This window comes from Leptonychotes weddellii, chromosome 7 (assembly GCF_054177405.1).
Source record: "Leptonychotes weddellii isolate Sample4059 chromosome 7, ASM5417740v2, whole genome shotgun sequence".
Taxonomy (NCBI): Eukaryota; Metazoa; Chordata; class Mammalia; order Carnivora; family Phocidae; genus Leptonychotes; species Leptonychotes weddellii.
Genome location: NC_138375.1, coordinates 63,413,743 through 63,431,812, shown reverse-complemented (window position 1 = coordinate 63,431,812; position 18,070 = coordinate 63,413,743). Strand labels below are relative to the sequence as shown.

The following is an 18,070-nucleotide window of genomic DNA, read 5'->3' as shown; positions in this document are numbered from 1 at the left end:
AGATAAACTCCAAATGGATGAAAGACCTCAATGTGAGACAGGAATCCATCAAAATCCTAGAGGAGAACATAGGCAATAACCTCTTTGACATCGGCCACAGCAACTTCTTTCAACATACATCTCCAAAGGCTAGTGAATCAAAGGCAAAAATGAACTTTTGGGACTTCATCAAGATAAAAAGCTTCTGCACAGCAAAGGAAACAGTCAACAAAACAAAGAGGCAACCCACAGAATGAGAGAAGATATTTGCAAATGACACTACAGACAAAGCTCTGATTTCCAAGATCTGTAAAGAACTTCTCAAACACAACACCCAAAAAACAAATAATCCAGTCAAGAAATGGGCAGAAGACATGAACAGATACTTCTCCAAAGAAGACATACAAATGGCTAACAGACACATGAAAAAATGTTCATCATCATTAGCCATCAGGGAAATTCAAATCAAAACCACATTGAGATACCACCTTACACCAGTTAGAATGGCAAAAATTGACAAATGTTGGAGAGGTTGTGGAGAAAGGGGAACCCTCTTACACTGTTGGTGGGAATGCAAGCTGGTACAGCCACTTTGGAAAACAGTGGGGGTTCCTCAAAAAATTAAAAATAGAGCTACCCTATGACCCAGCAATTGCAGTACTGGGTATTTACCCCAAAGACACAGATGTAGTGAAAAGAAGGGCCATATACACCCCAATGTTCATAGCAGCAATGTCCACAGTAGCCAAACTGTGGAAAGAGTCAAGATGCCCTTCAACAGACGAATGGATAAAGAAGATGTGGTCCATATAAACAATGGATAATGACTCAGCCATCAGAAAGGATGAACACCCAACTTTTACATCAACATGGATGGGACTGGAGGAGATTATGCTAAGTAAAATAAGTCAAGCAGAGAAAGTAAATTATCATATGGTTTCACTTATTTGTGGAACATAAAGAATAGCATGGAGGACATTAGGAGAAGGAAGGGAAAAATGAAGGGGGGGAAATCAGAGTGAGAGGCGAACTATGAGAGATTCTCGACTCCAGGAAACTGAGGATTTTAGAGGGGAGGAAGGTAGCGGGATAGGTTAGCCCCGTGATGGGTATTAAGGAGGACACGTACTGTATGGAGCACTGGGTATTATACGAAAACAATGAATCGTGGATCACTACATCAAAAACTAATGATGTATTTTATCGTGACTAACATAACAATAAAATTAAATTTAAAAAAAGAAAAATCTCTAACAATCTAACCTTACACCTAAAGGAACTAGAAAAAGAACACAGAAAGCCCAGAGTTAATAGAAGAAAGGAAATAATAAAGATCAGAGTAGAAATAAATGAAATGGAGACTTAAGAAAGCAATAGGAAAAAAATCAGTGAAACCAAGATCTGTTTCTTTGAAAAGATCAACAAAATTGCTAAATCTTTAGCCAGACTCTTCAAGAAAAAAAAAGAGGACCCAGATAAAACCAGAAATGAAAGAAAAGTAACAACCAAGGTGACAGAAATATAAAGGATTATGAGGACTATTACAAAAAATTATATGCCAATGAATTGGACAATGTAGAAGAAATGGACAAATTCTTAGAAACATTTCTTCTAAAAATCAGGAATAAATAGAAAATCTGAACAGACCAATTTCTAATGACCAGATTGAACTGGTTATCAAAAAACTCCCAACAAAGTCCAGAACCAGATGGATTCACAGGTGAATTCCACCAAACATTTAAAGAAGAGTTAATACATATCTTCCTCAAACTACATCAAGAAATAGAAGAGGAGAGAAAGCTTCCAAATACATCCTGTAAGGCCAGCCTTACCTTCACACCAAAACCATACCAAGGCAGTACAAAAAAAAACTATAGGCCAATATCCCTGATGAACAAAGATACAAAAACCCTCAACAAAACATTAGAAAACCATATTCAGCATTACGTTAAAAGGATCATTCACCACAATCAAGTAGGATTTATTCCAGGGGTGCAAGGATGGTTCAGTATTCACAAATCAATCAAAGTAATACACCACATTAACAAAACAAAGGATAAGAATCTATGATCATTTCAGTTAGATGCACAGAATGCATCTGACCAAATTCAGCGTCCATTCGTGACAAAAATTCTTAGTAAGGTGTGTTTAGAAGGACCATACCTCAACATAGTAAAGGCCATATATGAAAAACCCACAGCTAACATCATACTCAATGGTGAAAAACTGAGAGCTTTTCCTCAAGATAAGGAACAAGACAAGGATGTCCATTCTTGCCACTTTTATCCAACATAGTACTAGAAGTCCTGGCCATAGCAATGAAATAAGTAAAAGAAATAAAGGGCATAAAGGAAGAAGTAAAACTGTCATTATTTACATTATTTACAGATGACATGTTACTATAAGAAGAAAACCCAAAAGACTGTACCAAAAATCATTAGGATAAATAAATAAATAAATAAATTTAGTTAAGTTGCAGCATACAAATTAACATATAGAAATCTGTTGTGTTTTTATACACTAACAACTAGAAGAAAAATTAAGAAAACAATTCCACTTACAACTGCACTAAAAGAATAAAACACCTAGGAATAAACTTAACCAAGGAGGTGAAAGACCTGTATTCTGGAAACTGTAAAATGCTAATGAAAGAAATTGAAGAGGAAAAAGCAAATGGAAAGACATACCATGCTCATGGATTAAAAGAAATAGTATTGTTAAAATGTCTATACTACTCAAAGCAATCTACAGATTCAATGCAATCCCTATCAAAATACCAATAGTATTTTTCAAAGAACTAGAACAAATAATCCTAAAATTTATATGGAACCAGAGAAAGACTCTGAACAGCCAAAGCAATATTGAGAAAGAAGCACAAAGCTAGAGGTATCACAATGCCAGATTTCCAGATGTACTACAAAGCTGTAGTAATTAAAACAGTATGGTATTGGCACAAAAATAGACACATAGATCAATGGAACAGAAAAGAATCCAGAAATAAACCCATGCTTATAAGGTCACTTAATCTATGACAAAGGAGACAAGAATATACATTGAGGAAGAGACCATCTTTTTAATAAATGGTGCTGGGATGGAGCTCCTGGCTGGCTTGGTCGTAAGAGTGTGTGACTCTTGATCTCAGGGTCATGAGTTCGATCCTCACTTTGTGTGTAGAGATTAAATATTTTTTTTAAATAATAATAAATGGTGCTGGGAAAACTAGATAGCTGCAGCCAAAAGAATGAAACTGGACCACTTTCTTACACCATACACAAAAATAAACTCAAAATAAAGACCTAAATGTGAGACCTGAAACCATAAAACTCTTAGAAGAACACATAGGCAGTAGTATTTTTGATATTAGCTTAGCAATATTTCTCTAGGTATGTCTGCTCAGGCAAAGGAAATAAAGATGCTTAATATCACTAATCATCAAGGAAATGCAAATCAAAACCACAATGAAGTATCACCTTACACCTGTAAGAATGGCTAGAATCAAAAATAAATAACAAGTATTGGTAATAATGTGGAGAAAAAGGAGCCCTTTGCATTGTTGGTAGGAATGTAAATTAGTATAGCCATTGTAGTAAACAATTTAGAGGTTCCTCAAGAAATTAAAAATAAAAATATCATATGATCCTGTAATCTCACTACTGTTTTATCAGAAGAAAATGAAAACACTCATTCAAAAAGATATATGCACTCCTTTGTTTATCGCAGCATTATTTACAATGGCCAACATATGGAAAATACCCATAAACAGAACAAACTGATGGTTAACAGGGGAGATGTTTGGGGGGATAGGCAAAATGGATGAAAGGTAGTAGGAGGTACAGACTTCCAGTTACAGAATGAATAAGTCAAAGAGATGAAAGGTACAGCATAGGGAATATAGTCAATGGCACTGTAATCAGTGTATAAAAAAAACTACAGTGAGATGGCTTTACACCTGTTACAATGACTATAATCAAAAAGATAACAAATAACATGCTTGTTAGGATGTGAAAAAAGGGAACATTTGTGCACTGCTGGTGGAAATATTTATAGTGTAGCCACTATGGAAAACTGTATGATGATTCCTGAAAAAATTAAAAATAGAACTACCATATGATATAGTATTTCCACTTCTAGGTATTTATTTGAAGAAAAGGAAAACACTAACTCGAAGAGATATATGCACCCCCGTGTTCATTGCAGCATTATTTACAGTAGCTAGGACATGTAAACAAAGTGCCCACTGACAGGTAAAAGGATAAAGAGGATGTGGTATACAATGGAATATTATTCAGCCATAAAAAATAGTATCTTGCCATTTGTGACAACATGGATGGACCTCGAGTTCATTATGCTACAGGAAATAAGTCAGAGAAAGACAAATACCATATGATTTCACTTTCATGTGAAATCTTAAAAAAAGCGAAAAGAATAGAAAGAAAACCAAGGTCATAGATACAGGGAACAGATTGGTGGTTGCCAGAGGTAGGGGATGGGTAAAATGGGTGAAGGGGGTCAAAAGGTATAAATTTCCAGTTGCAAAATAAATAAATCGTGGGTATATAAAACACAACATGGTGACTATAGTTAATACTACTGTATTGCACATATTGAAAGTGGCTAAAACGGCTAATAATCTTTAAAGTTTTCATCACAAGGAAATTTTGTAACTAAGTATGGTGATGGATGTCAATTAGACTTACTGTATTGATCATTTTGCAATACATACAAATATTGAATTGTTATGCTGTACACCTGAAACTGATATAATATGTATCAATTATACCTCATTAAAATAAGTGGATAAATAAATTAAAAATATTTTTTAAAAAATTTAAATTATCCAGCAAAACCAGGTTCAAGGCCAAGGTTATAGAATTAGGTTATTAACTTTCACTTTTGGAGTGTGATCTTGGTATGCAACATGCCTTTCTTGATCTCTACCCTGATAATCCTCTTACAAAAAAACAAAGTATTTGGCTCTGTATGCCTTTGACTTCCTTCAAGAATTAATCTTAACTTGTAGTCATTGAATGACTTCCATGCAAAGTATTAAATTACTGAATGGCAAACATGAAAAGAGTTGATATGCAGACAAGAAAACTAATCTTGCTACCAAACAGCATAGTGAATTTCCATAATTACTGTCTAGTAAGAAGGAAGCTAATTCACACAGCTGGAGGGGATAATCAGCAACTACACTCTAGACTCTTGACATCACAGCAGTTATCAAAGTGCAGGCATACTCTCATTCTCATTTTACTTTGTTCAAGAAAGAAAAAGCCATCTTACTTTAACAAGATGTTTTTAGCCAAGAGGTGTTTATAATCCTGGAGTGGCAGAGTTGAGGTGGGTAGCTTACAATGGGGATAGAAATGAAATCATTTAAGAACCCTTTTATTCCACTACAAATGGGGTTTAGTTATGATAGTGTATGCTCTATACATAAAATTAAAATATGTTATGAAAATCTTTAAATTCTTAGCGTCTTAGAGGATGGAAAGGATTTTTCTGTTTCCCTCCTTAATTTCATATCCATCTCCACAAGGTGTCTTATGCTTTTATCTCTGCTCTTCTCTAGAAAACTACCAAAAAAAAAAAAAATCCAAAGAGCTTAGCTCATGTAGCTCAGTAAAACAGGTGCACCAAGATAGTTTGACAAAACAAGGCACCATGTAATCTAAAGAAGTTGTTCTTATCAGCCAGCTATGTTAATTCTACTCTATTCAAAATACAGAGGAAAAAAATGTATTTTCCATAAATGAAACAGTGGAGAAAATGAGACCTTTAAGCATGTAGGAATATCTGTAAACAGTGACAAGTAAAAAATTGAAGTTAAGAAACTTTCATTATTGCTTTAAGTTTGTTTGTAATTTTAATGGAAAGAAAATGATGCAGACAGAAGACAAAATTACAGAAATCCAACTTTTTTAATCTCCTAGGCATTGGTGTGTACAAATTTATATCTTTTTTTTTTATATAAACCATCCATCTCATTTAGATACCACAGGGAAAGTAAGCTTGCATGCTGGCTGGATATTTATTTTTGGTGGGGGAAAAGTGATTTGAAAGCTGATTTTGTTAAACCAGCAGCCTGATGACTATTCATCTAGTTGGTAATATTTAGTAGTCCTGGAAAGTAAAACTAGTGAAGAAATAAGATCACTAATTATTGCATTCCACCGGTAAGTTTAAATAAGCTATTATGGGACTGACAGAGGCATGCATAACAGAAATGGTCCCCTATTACACACTTACCTGATTATGGTTTTGTTCGCCCTCCAGGGAGATACAGTTCTGAGAGTGACGTGTGGAGCTTTGGCATCCTCCTCTGGGAGACATTCAGCTTAGGGGTCTGCCCATACCCTGGAATGACAAATCAACAAGCCCGGGAGCAAGTGGAAAGAGGTAAGCCAAAGACGGGGGGTAGCAGTGTTCACATCCAGCCCCCAGGGGCGGTGCTCATGCTGAGTCTGTGGATTTCCTGGCAGGAGGAGGGGACATCCTACTTGGGTATGCAGACAGCAGAGGTGTTGATCAATCTGCTCTTGCATCCCGTGGGTGGTGCGGCCCTTCCGTAACAAAAACCAACAACAGCAAAAGAAACTTTTAAAGATTCCAGCAGTTTAAAAAGAGAGCTGTAGGCCTTCCTTCTATCCCCCCTGCCTGGCCTGACATCTGCAAGGTTGTGCCATGCACTATCTTCAAGCGGAAGAGAGTAGCTTTCCTCAACCTCCTATTTTTTGTTCTATGCCAAATGAACACCACTAATAGTATTATAAATTGAAATGTAGTTGGACTTCAGAGAGAAGTTTTTGAAAACTGTGTAACATTTCTGAAGACACCATATGCTGTTCCCAGATCAGAAACAGGAGCCAGTCGGTGCTGGTGGCCCACTGGCATGCACTGGTGTAGTCTGCAGCGCTCACCACAGAGAATGCTTTTGACACAGTAATGCCCTCGTGGGAGGCCCCTCTCGGGGAGGCTGGCTGTAGACCTGGGTGCAGGAGGAGGACTCGCAGCCCCTTCTTCCCCCTCACCGCCATCTTACTTCCTGCGCGAACACACACAGGCCCGCCCGCGCCGCCCAGCACACTGTCAGACAGCTCTGAGTTAACGATTCTTCTTGGGCTGTCAAGGAGTAAAACTCCTGTTCATTTTCATTTCACTTTTAAATTAGTGTCTATAAAATCCTTATCCTCTCTTCGTCTTCAAAAACCTGGGTTGTATAGATGATTTTTTTAAAAAAAATCTCTGCCCACAGCATCTAAAAGCAAATTCTAAAAGCAAATACTTAGAGCAACTAAAATGTGCATTTGTATGTGATTTATCTTACCTCAGACTCTGTGACAAATGAGCAAATGAAAAATAAGTTATTCAAGCTAGAAGGTAATTCAATGGCTCTGTAATACTGAATTCTGTATCAGTTGTAGAAAACAGAAGTCAATTTGCCCTGAAATGGGCTTTTTGGGTTTCTATTACACCTACAACATAAGGTACCAAAGATTACAAACTGCATGATGCCCTGTGTGAACATTTATATCTTATCTCCATTCTAAACTCCCTGTTCTGTTCCTCTTGGGTCTTCAGGGTACCGAATGTCAGCCCCTCAGCATTGCCCAGAGGACATTTTCAAAATTATGACGAAGTGCTGGGATTATAAACCTGAAAACCGCCCCAAGTTCAGTGAACTTCAGAAAGAGCTCACTGTCATCAAGAGGAAAATCACACAGTGACGGAGCAGTGCCAACAACCTCTAGGACCTGGTCCTCCAACAGAGTGACAATGTTCTTCTTGTTAACAATGAGTTTATACCACATTACCTGCAACAGTCTTCTAAGGTGATTTTTGTTATTAACTGTTTTTTTTAAGTATGTGCCACTTACAAAAAAAAAAAAAAAAAAGCAAAGGCCAATGTATTCCAGAAACAGACACTCTTACCAAGGGCTTTACCAGCTCACCCCAGCAATCCTGCCATTTCAGGCCATTGTAAATAGAAAAGCACAGCCTCTCAGTGGGAGGGACGATCAGATCTGTTTCACACCAGGACCACTGATGTGTCTCCAAGGTTTTCTACTTGAGGCACAGTTCACGGTCAGCTGTCGTGTGCCACAGACCCCCCCCCCGGTCGGTGCCGGAGCAGCGCTGGGAATGCCATTGTCTGCAGGACACGTTCCAACCAAAGGTGGCTTTTTGCTCTGCCAAGGCAAGATTCTGTTTGTAAACATCATTTTATACTGGGAATTAGTTGGACCTCTTAGGGTTTTTCTCTTCTTCCTTGCCAGAGAGAAGTGCAGTGTGAGAAACATCACACTCCTGTATTATGAGTAAGGTGGAGCTGTTGCCCTGCTCCTCGGTCCGGGCAGCGGACAATGCTGCATGGAATGTCCTCAAAGAGCCCACTCCTCGGGTTGAACCAGCAGCTCTTAAAGGGTGTTTTCTGAGAGCGGTGCCAGCAAGAAGGAAGCTTTGAATGGGAGGGGGGGTCTGGAGAGGGAGCAGCTAGAGAAAGAGAAGGAAAATATAAAATCTGCCTCCTTATCAGAGTTATGCCTTTACAAACACACACACACACACACCTTTTATCTTACGGTCTGAATTCACAGGGAAAGTTCTAAAATGTTTTCGGAAGTTCACAGTTAGAGCCTAATGGCAGCAAAAAAATGTTTTAGGGAAACTACAAAGCACAAGTCCACAGAAATAACAGCCTACTTTTGGTTAAGTACCTTCACCTCAGAAGAGACATCCCGGTATTTAATGCCCTTTATTTGTATCATTTTCCAGAGCTGAAAGAATTTTGTGATTCTAGTTTGTAAACACACTAATGTGTGTACACACATGCACGTGTGCCTACACACACACACTACCATCAAGCAGGAGTGAACGGTAAAGAAGTCAAGTGAACATTATTGAAGAAGATACCGGGACAGCTCTCCTGTTTCCACTTTCCCCCTTCATTTACCCTTACACTGCTACCAGGAAATCCTCATCTTAGCTGACAGGTATGCGAGCACAGTTCTGGAGATGCTTCATGTGAATCATATGTAACACAGAGTTAAAAGTAGGATTCTGTTGAGCTGCAACTCATTTCTATTGAGTTGCATCCAGGGAACTTACCCCATGTTCTGTATATAGTTACCTCTCAGGATAAATATGTGTGTAGGAGATGGTCACGCTCAGGGGTCAATGTGGCTTGGGAGCTTTTAATAAGTGCTCGGGCCTGTGTCCAGATAAATAGCACCTTAGTGATCGTTTGGTTATATCCGTTAGAAGAGCTTATGGGATAGAAAATTCCTCCTGCCCTCTCCAGCTGTTCGCTGCCTATGAATACCATCGCACAGAACTCACACCCAGTACCCTAAAGAGTATAAAGGATAATACTGAAGAGAACAAATGATATGTCTATCATTTCAACTTCCTTGCAAGTTTTGTACACATTTAATAATTACTACATCCAGACTAAAATGAAAACCAAGTAAACTTGCCCTCAAAAATATATTGCAATATACAAGCAACTTTTTAAAAAATCAGCATTGTCTTCCCTTCTGTCAAATATGGTAAATAAATGAAAACTTCTTTTGATGGCCTATACCGTGCTAAATCAAAGCACAGACGCATTAATTAAGTTCTATGGTCTTCCGGCACTTGCCAGCCTTCAAAGAAAAAGAGTCAGATGCGACATTTTTATCCTTTGTCAGTATTTCCAAATGAACCTCTTCGTAATATTCTTTGTTTAAAGAAAACAGCCCCTCATCACTTATTAGCCTTAACGCTAAGCTCTCAGCAAGGAGAGGGAATGACGGTTCTGGCTTTAATTTTGTGAACAAGACCTGAAGCTTAATCTTTGCATTCTGGTGTAAAAAATGAACATGGCATTGATATTTCACTCATCCAGGCTGTTAGAATTTGCAATTCATATCATAACTTTGTGCTTAAAGAAGCTTTTCAAAACATCGTGACATCTGCAGCATTTAAATTCTATTTTATTCTTTGTCCCAAAGCAGGCAGCAGTATAGTTCAGGATTAATAACTCATTGGGAATCTTTCAGGATAAGTTGTATGGAATATTAACTTTAATATAGGCACATGCATTAAGAAAAACTTATGCAAACCATTTTTTACTGTTAATTTTGTTGTGCTTGGAGCATAATTTATTCATCCCTTCTGTCACTGATAATTATTGGAATTATGTACTTTAAGAGGTTAATCCATACCCAGAAAGCACACATATAAATACTGTTCTGAATTTGCAAGTTGATGTGGGGAAAGAAGGCTTCAGAAATGCACAAAACCTTATAACTTGTTTAGTAAGAAGACAGTAACCAAAATTGCCACTAGACTGAATGTAATTAAGCCAGGTCACAAATCTGTGTTGCTAATGGATTTTCCAAGAGTTGCATTTATCATTCCTATACAGTTCCTGTCATGCTTCCTTAAATTTATGAGTACAAAGTGGGGGTGAGGGGGAGATAAGCCCAGGCAGCCTGACTCACCTGCATTTTTCGATCCTGAATCACCAACAAACCATTATGACAAATATTTAGGTAGTTCATCAATTTTCAAGAACAGAAATCTTTTACTGTTAAATTAATATGTATTGCCAATATTTGAAACCTAAAATGAATTTCGTATTCCATGCAATCTAAGGTTACTTCCCAAAGCCAATATATTCTTTCTCTTCCAGGAAAATAATAATAAAGGATTAGTAGGTTTTGTTTAAACTTTTTAAAACCAGATGCCTTATTTCAGTCCATCCCACCACTGAGTCCCCAGTGAAAGGTCTCACGTAATCATTTCCCTCTCATTGCTCATAGGCAATAAAGTTCTTCATCCATAATTCATCATTTTATCGCAAATACAATATTACTGAAACATCTTACTAGCAGATCAGTATAGACCGTGAGCCTAATTGTATTAGCTATTGTTCAGGACACATTTCACAGCTGTTTTTCATTTGAAGGTTATTTTTAAAAGAAAAGCTAATGTTTAGTCATTGAAATAGGTTTAATTTCCTTTAAGCCACAGTACGGTTTTCTTGTCTGTTGTATTTCGGTTTTGCCATATAGTTTTATATAGTTTGGCTAATACCACTAAAATAACTCTGCGAGATTGTGTCAAGAAGAAACTGTTTCATTATGATATATGCCCCACGCTGAGGATCTCGTTAGGGGGATAAACATAACACTTACAATGCAAAAATCAGTGACAGCATGTTGCTGTCATTCAGAGTTCTCTCAGACATTCCACTTTCACAGGCTTGCTTGTGACCAGCAGTGGTTCTCAGAGTACACCTGACAACCTCGGGGAGTATGCTCTGTGGACACTATTTTGTGGCCAGGGGTTTTCTGAAGTGAGATCGATATATTCTGCAGAGGCTGTTTGCCTCAGCCCTCTTCTTTTTACACATACTCCCTTGATCACACCACTGATATTTTAGAAGTTTCTTACCAACAGAACTGATTGTCCATAAGCACTGTCCTGTAAAGACCGACTTTTGTATTTAGGTCAGAGCCTTCACACAAAACAGAGAGTAACGGAAAATAAGCAGGACAACAAAGGGGTGAACATTGAAAAAGACACATCTTCTTTATGTATTAATATGTTAATTAAATGGAAACAAAGATTTTATATGAAAGTGAGTTTATATTACATTTCCATTATACTATTAAGTTAGCATGAAAGTTTACCATTAAAATAAAGTTACCTCTTTTATTACTAACTCTGATTTGCTTATGCATACCAGAAATTTTTTATTAAATATTTTAATTTTATTTATTTTTCTCTGTTTTGATTAGTTTCACAAGTCTGAATACAGTATTATTTGGGAGAATCCAGAATTGCATATTCATTCCTGCAAAAGAAAATAGTCATGTACAAGATTACCTACTTGAAGGAGATACTGATAGTCTTAGAGTCCCATAAAATTCTCCTTTAAAGAATAATGCTATAATGCAGACAGTGTATAAACTATCTCAGTCATAATTCAATTCAAGGAAATATTTATTACCCCTTGAAAAACAGCCTACCACCTCATAATGATTCAAAGATTAAATTCGGAATTGTTGCGTATAGACATCAAGACTCACTCAGCTCACTAATCGGACAGAGAGTCTTGGGTGGTAGAAGAATCCTGCTGAACTAAATTCCAGTCACTTTAAACCGCACAGAAGTAATGAGCATAGCCTTTAGTTTGTCTGTTAATAAGGAGCTGAGGTGAGCATCTGCAAAGGCAAGAGAGCAAAGAACCTGTTATTCTAAGACAGGCTGATGCAGCCCCTACTGAGAGTATGGAATAATTCAAGTGGAACAGAGGCTTGGACGATGTCACTAGAAAGCCCAAGGAGACTGGTGCCTCCAGGCCAGATCCTTCCCGATAGAAAATTAAAAAGATACGGAAGCCAAAGAAGCAAAAGAGGTCACCTGCCAGTGTGTGGGCCTTAGTGTGAGCAAACCAAACACCTCTCTCCCTTGCCTTTGGAGCAGTTTTCTGTCCACGGCTCAGGGATGATGCTGCTGGACCACACCTGCACTCATTGTCTTGCTGACCAGGATCTGGGCATATATGTTCAGACATTTAAAAGACACAACTCAAAATCTCTTTCCATTTGCATTAGTTATATGTAATATTTTTTTTAAACTAAGGTCCCTCATTATTCATACTTTGTTAGAAATCTTTAGTTGCGCCAGGGTGTAGTCTCCTCAATGAGAGCACTTGGATCAGCCCTGTTTCACCTCCTGACTAACGTTAACTAATTGGCTCCTGGAGTCGTGCCCAGAGGGACCTTCCTGGGGTGAGCTATACTCGGGGGAAACACGGAATTCAGCAGGTAAGGAGGAAAATACCAGTTAAACAGCAATGTTTTTTGTCTTTGTACTAGTCATGTTTGAGGGGAAAGAATCTTAGAAACATCCGAAAGCCAGTCGTGGTGCAGCCCAGCTGAGGGGAGACGCAGAAGGCAGAGCCAGGGGTTCTGGAGACCAAGGCTGACGGGCAGGCAGGGCAGCGACAGAGTGCCCACCAAAGCCGCCCCAGGCTACCTTCCGACAAAGAAATGCAGCATCCGTAAGAGAGAGCTGGTCCTCAAACGGGGGTTTTGGGGAGCTTCCTGCTGCATGTTATTAAACATTACATTCCTCTCGAGCCTTTACATTTCTTTTTTTTTTTTTTTAAGATTTTTTTTTTTATTTATTTGACAGAGAGAGAGACAGCGAGAGAGGGAACACAAGCAGGGGGAGTGGGAGAGGGAGAAGCAGGCTTCCCGCGGAGCAGGGAGCCCGATGCGGGGCTCGATCCCAGGACCCTGGGACCATGACCTGAGCCGAAGGCAGACGCTTAACGACTGAGCCACCCAGGCGCCCCTGCCTGTCCTTTCTTTAACTCAGTTCTCCCAAGACTGATTAGACCATCCATCTTTTTTTTTTATTTTATTTTATTTTATTTTTTTTAAAGATTTTATTTATTTATTTGACAGAGACAGAGACAGCGAGAGCAGGAACACAAGCAGGGGGAGTGGGAGAGGGAGAAGCAGGCTTCCCGCTGAGCAGGGAGCCCGATGCGGGGCTCGATCCCAGGACCCTGGGATCGTGACCTGAGCCGAAGGCAGACGCTCAACGACTGAGCCACCCAGGCGCCCCGAGCCTTTACATTTCTTAAAGGACACTGAATTGGATATTGATTTGATTTTCTTTTATGCCCCTGATAATCTCAGGAGGTGGCCACTGCTCAATGAAATTCCCCCGGCTCAGTTTTTCGCGAAGGCTGCAGACATGACGGAGGCTCGGCATGTGCCCCAAGCAGCACACACAAGTGTGGGGTAGGCGGCCTTGGAGAACATTTGCTGGGAAAGCTCCTACTTTTTATTTTATTAAAGAAATCTTGTAGTAGGTATCTCTGCCTGCAGCATGAAGATGGATTTAGCTTCCCTCCTTGCCAGCAAACCTGGAAGAACCCTGAAACATGAATATTTATTTTATTCTAAACAGATTCAATTCTGAATTTCTAAACTATCTTCCCACACATTCCCAGGGAGACCAGCAGATTCAAGTGTTCTACAAAGTAAGGTTCAAAGTGATAGTAAGGACCCTGGTAGCAGAATTTTATCGTGTGTTTTCTCTCTGCTTTAGTCATTCAGGAAGCTTTTCCTGAACTACCACTCAGGGACAGGGAATGGTGTGGGGTGCTACTTTTTCTGTTTAGTTTTTGTTTCTTGTTTTTGTTTTTTTAATTTCCAGTTGGTATTTCCTTTTCTCATATGCAGCTACTTAATCCTTACTCTAACAAAACAGAAAAGCCTTTATCATCAGCTTTTATCTGGTAGCGTCCTAATGGCCCTAGACCAAAGAGTTTCTCCTCAGGTGCTCAGGAGGCCCTGCCTTGTAGGGAACTCCCAGGCATCCATTTACTGAGGCCAAGGGCACGCCCCCTCGGGGAGCGGCCCGTGGTACATGCAGCTTAGAATACAGCTTTGTTACCGTCCTTGCACTAGAGACAGGACAATTAGGTGGCAGATGTCTTTGATGAGTGACACTATCAATAGAGGCTCTTGGGAGATTTTTCCTAGGACACAAAGGCCACTGTGAGCAGGCGTGTCCAGGAAAGCAGGCTGCGACTTGGCCAAGTAAGTTCATTAGGTGACCTACCTACCTCCAAAGAAATGTCAAAACACTAGCAATGACTGCTTTATCTTAAACCCCTGGACATAACTCAGTTTTACCATTCCTCTCTTCCATGCCAATATTTTGTGTTGTTTCCTGCACATTCCCTATCAGTAAATGTCTAAAATTATTTTTAACTGTGCAATGTTAAAGACTTTCTCCATAGATTCAGAAAAGAGGGTAGCAAACACGAAAACAAGTTCAGAATAAGCCAACCTACCTAGATACACAGACCCAACAGCACCACGTTGTTAAAACCTCAGCTCTACTCTACACTCCCCCCAAAGCAGTACCCTTCCTAAAAAGCCAAACATCACACCCTTCTTCTATTTGCTAAGAACATCTTTCATATCAGAATAAACACACTGTAGATGCTATCCAAAGCAGATTCTAAAATGACATACTAAGAAGCCAGACTTTGGTCATCAGACAACAGAAACACCACTTCACCCTTACGTGCTCAGTTAAAACAACCTCGCAAAAACCACACCCATCTAGGCAATCCATCTGGTCCCAGGAAGGAATACCTTATTTTGAAAGCATAGGACACAAATCAATGGGAAATGTCAATGCTCTGAGCAACACAGAGTAAGTGTAAGATGGCCATAAAAAAGAAATCCCAATTCCCACATTGGAGCAGCAAAAATTTGAGTATGAAAAATGAAGTATAGGAGTCCAAACTCTCATTATTAATATTTTCTTCATACAGCATTTGTCAAATTATACAACCTTGGGGTCTTTTGAGTTGCCTGAACAATCTTTATGAAGATTAAACCCCCCCCCCAAATGGGGGCTCAAATTTCTAAGTACCCTACATTCAAAACTTTAGGGTCTGAAAGGAGATCTGGAATCTGTTATTACCGAGATCCCAGGCAAAGGACCATCCTTGCAGTCTTTGCCAGCTCGCCAATCCATGCCTTTGTTCTTTAAACACAGAAGGGGAAAAAATTAAAAAGCAAAACACCCTATTCTATAGGAATTTTCCTTTCACAAATAACTTGATAGGTAGAAATAAACTTGCCTGCCTGCTCTTAAGAAATGCCAGACTGCTGTAAGGGAATGCAAAGGGCATGGTGCCCAGAACCGTGCTTAATAGGACTGTGAATGTTTTCTCCTAACCCAAAGTACAGCAGACCTCTTCTAGTTTAACTATGGGATGCTTTGAAGGCCCATCCCCTGCTAGTCTGAATCGCTTTGCTTCAGCTTCAAGCAAAAGACCATTTCCAACAGAAGTGAACTTATTTACTATAATTCTTCCTCAGGTGCTAGGCCTTTCTTGCAATGTACAGAAAATATGCATGTTTTAGTGGGATTTACTGTTTTGGCTTTAGAGTCAAAGAGATTAGTTCCATGAAGTTCACCTGGTTCCCCATAGCAAGTGTATTTTATAACCCTACAATTCTAAATCCAACCCCGAGCATCAAATCAAATTCACAGATAAAGGGGAGCTGGTAGGGAAGGGTCTTGGTTATTTCCATTTGTGACCAAAGTGGCCAAAGATAGGAAACTCCCTTTCACTTGATGAACACCACTGCACCATATGAAACGTCAGTTCCCCAGGACCATTCTGTGACCTAATCAGACTCTCAGTGCGTGCCAGGAGCACACACTTTTCATGGCCTGTTTCAGCATTTTCCTTCAGAGAGTACTGAGATTTCTCGCTGAAGCAGCTTTGTTAGTCAGACATTTTCAGATTTTATATTTATGTTTAAATACATTAGACGGCCTAATGAAGCAACATGAGTCTAATGGGGGTTGGGGGGGTGTGAATTCTGACTTTATGTTATGGCTTTCTTTGTGTGTGTTTTTCTTGGTGGGTTCTTGGTGAGTACCCTGGAAGGTTGGAATTCTCTGAAGTCATAGCCATACAACCAGATAGGGTTAGGAAAAGCCAGATAAATGCAGGAGAATAAAATTAAACTGTCAAAGTCCCAGGAACAGCCCTGACTTCTTCAGGAACCCAAGCAAATTGAAAGCAAAGATGAACTGTACAAATGGTGCCCAGGCCATTTGACTGGGGGTAGCCCACTGGATTTGGACACTGCCATTTTCCTGGCACGGGTCCACAGTGTGTGGTCGCAGAAATGCAATTTTCTGGGTTGTTTCCTCTTCCCTTTGATAGAAGATGATTTTGAGATGATGGGATACGAGTGGGGCCTGCTCTCAGCCCGCCAAGGTATAGATGTTCCATCTGTAAGCATCACTTTGAGCAAAACATTCCTGTGGTTTACCAAGTTTCACTCTAGTGCCAATATTATCAGGTTAAAGCACCTTTAATCTTTTTTGTTGCTGTTCTAAAATAATTTATTTGTGAAGTGGATAAAAGAAACACTGGAAATAGGGTGCTTCTTATAAAAAAAATTTGAGTGTAAAACATATACACAAGGCCTTTCGTGAGTTTATCTGGCTTTGTAAACAAGTCTGACAATGAATGACAGCTAACTATATAAAACAGTTAGTTGTCTGTCTTTGACCATTTTTAACTCCGATCTGTATTTAACACTTATTTATTTGTTAGTTTTTACATTCAGAGGAAATACACTTTCAACTCTGGCTAACATTGTAGAATGTTTTTCAGTTGTTTTCTGATTTTTTTTAAACATTATTTCATCATTTTTGTAAACTTAGATCATTTTTGAATAGCTTTTTCTTTTCCAATAGACCAATTACCACTCATAGGTCTGCAGAACCTTTCTTTTTACTGTATTCTTATAATAAATGTAAAGTATTTGTAGCAAACTGTGCCGTGTCTTGTTTAATCTTTCCATCGTGTTTATATTTCACTTCCTTTTCCATATAAATACGCTCTAAGTAGAAGAAAAGGAAGGAGAGATTTCCATGGTAACTGGCCTCCTAGGGATGTAACTGTGCATAAAAAATTATTAGCTTTCAGTTTCTCTGTAATTAAGCTTATGAGTTCTGATGATAATGGGTGTGTGTTGCTTGGAGTCCAATCACTGCTCCCTCTATTTGGAAATCAAAACCAAAATGTAATTCAAGTCCCATTTCTCTGTGTGGACTGGCTGTTTGCCAGGTTTTTTGTTGTTGTTGTTTCATAACAGGATTTGTTTAGACATAACAAAAGGATTTAGGGGAGAAAGGTGGCGGAGAGGGCTGTTTAGAAAGAGAAGCTGGAAGCGGCTGAAACACGCGGTTGTAGGCATGCGCCTTTGGCTGGCTGGTGCGCAGGGCTGAGCTGGTCACCGAGCCAAGACGCTGGACTTCTGTTTACCCTTCGGTCAGCAAATCGATAATCCTTCTAAAACAGCAAGCTGTTATTTATACAGGTTTCCCCGCATTAAACCAAGTCTTTTCCTCCTCCCTGATCTTGGATTAGAACAGTCAACTGCCCCCTCTCCAAATCACATGTGTTTATGGTTTGTGGGACAGCCCCCAAGCTTCTGGGGACTGGCGAATCCCATCTACCCAGATCTTTTCTACC

The 18,070-nt window shown here is 39.2% G+C and overlaps 1 protein-coding gene across 1 annotated transcript in view; it reads left to right on the top strand.

The window, feature by feature from the left end:
- FER (FER tyrosine kinase) overlaps window positions 1-17,367 on the top strand; it is a 387,502-nt gene extending 370,135 nt beyond the window's left edge. The window contains exons 19-20 of the mRNA XM_081825811.1: window positions 6,259-6,381; window positions 7,564-17,367. Of these exons, the coding sequence (XP_081681937.1) occupies window positions 6,259-6,381; window positions 7,564-7,709 (269 nt within the window). The 3' untranslated portion in view covers window positions 7,710-17,367. The remainder of the gene's footprint in view (window positions 1-6,258; window positions 6,382-7,563) is intronic.
- Window positions 17,368-18,070: the final 703 nt, after the last annotated feature.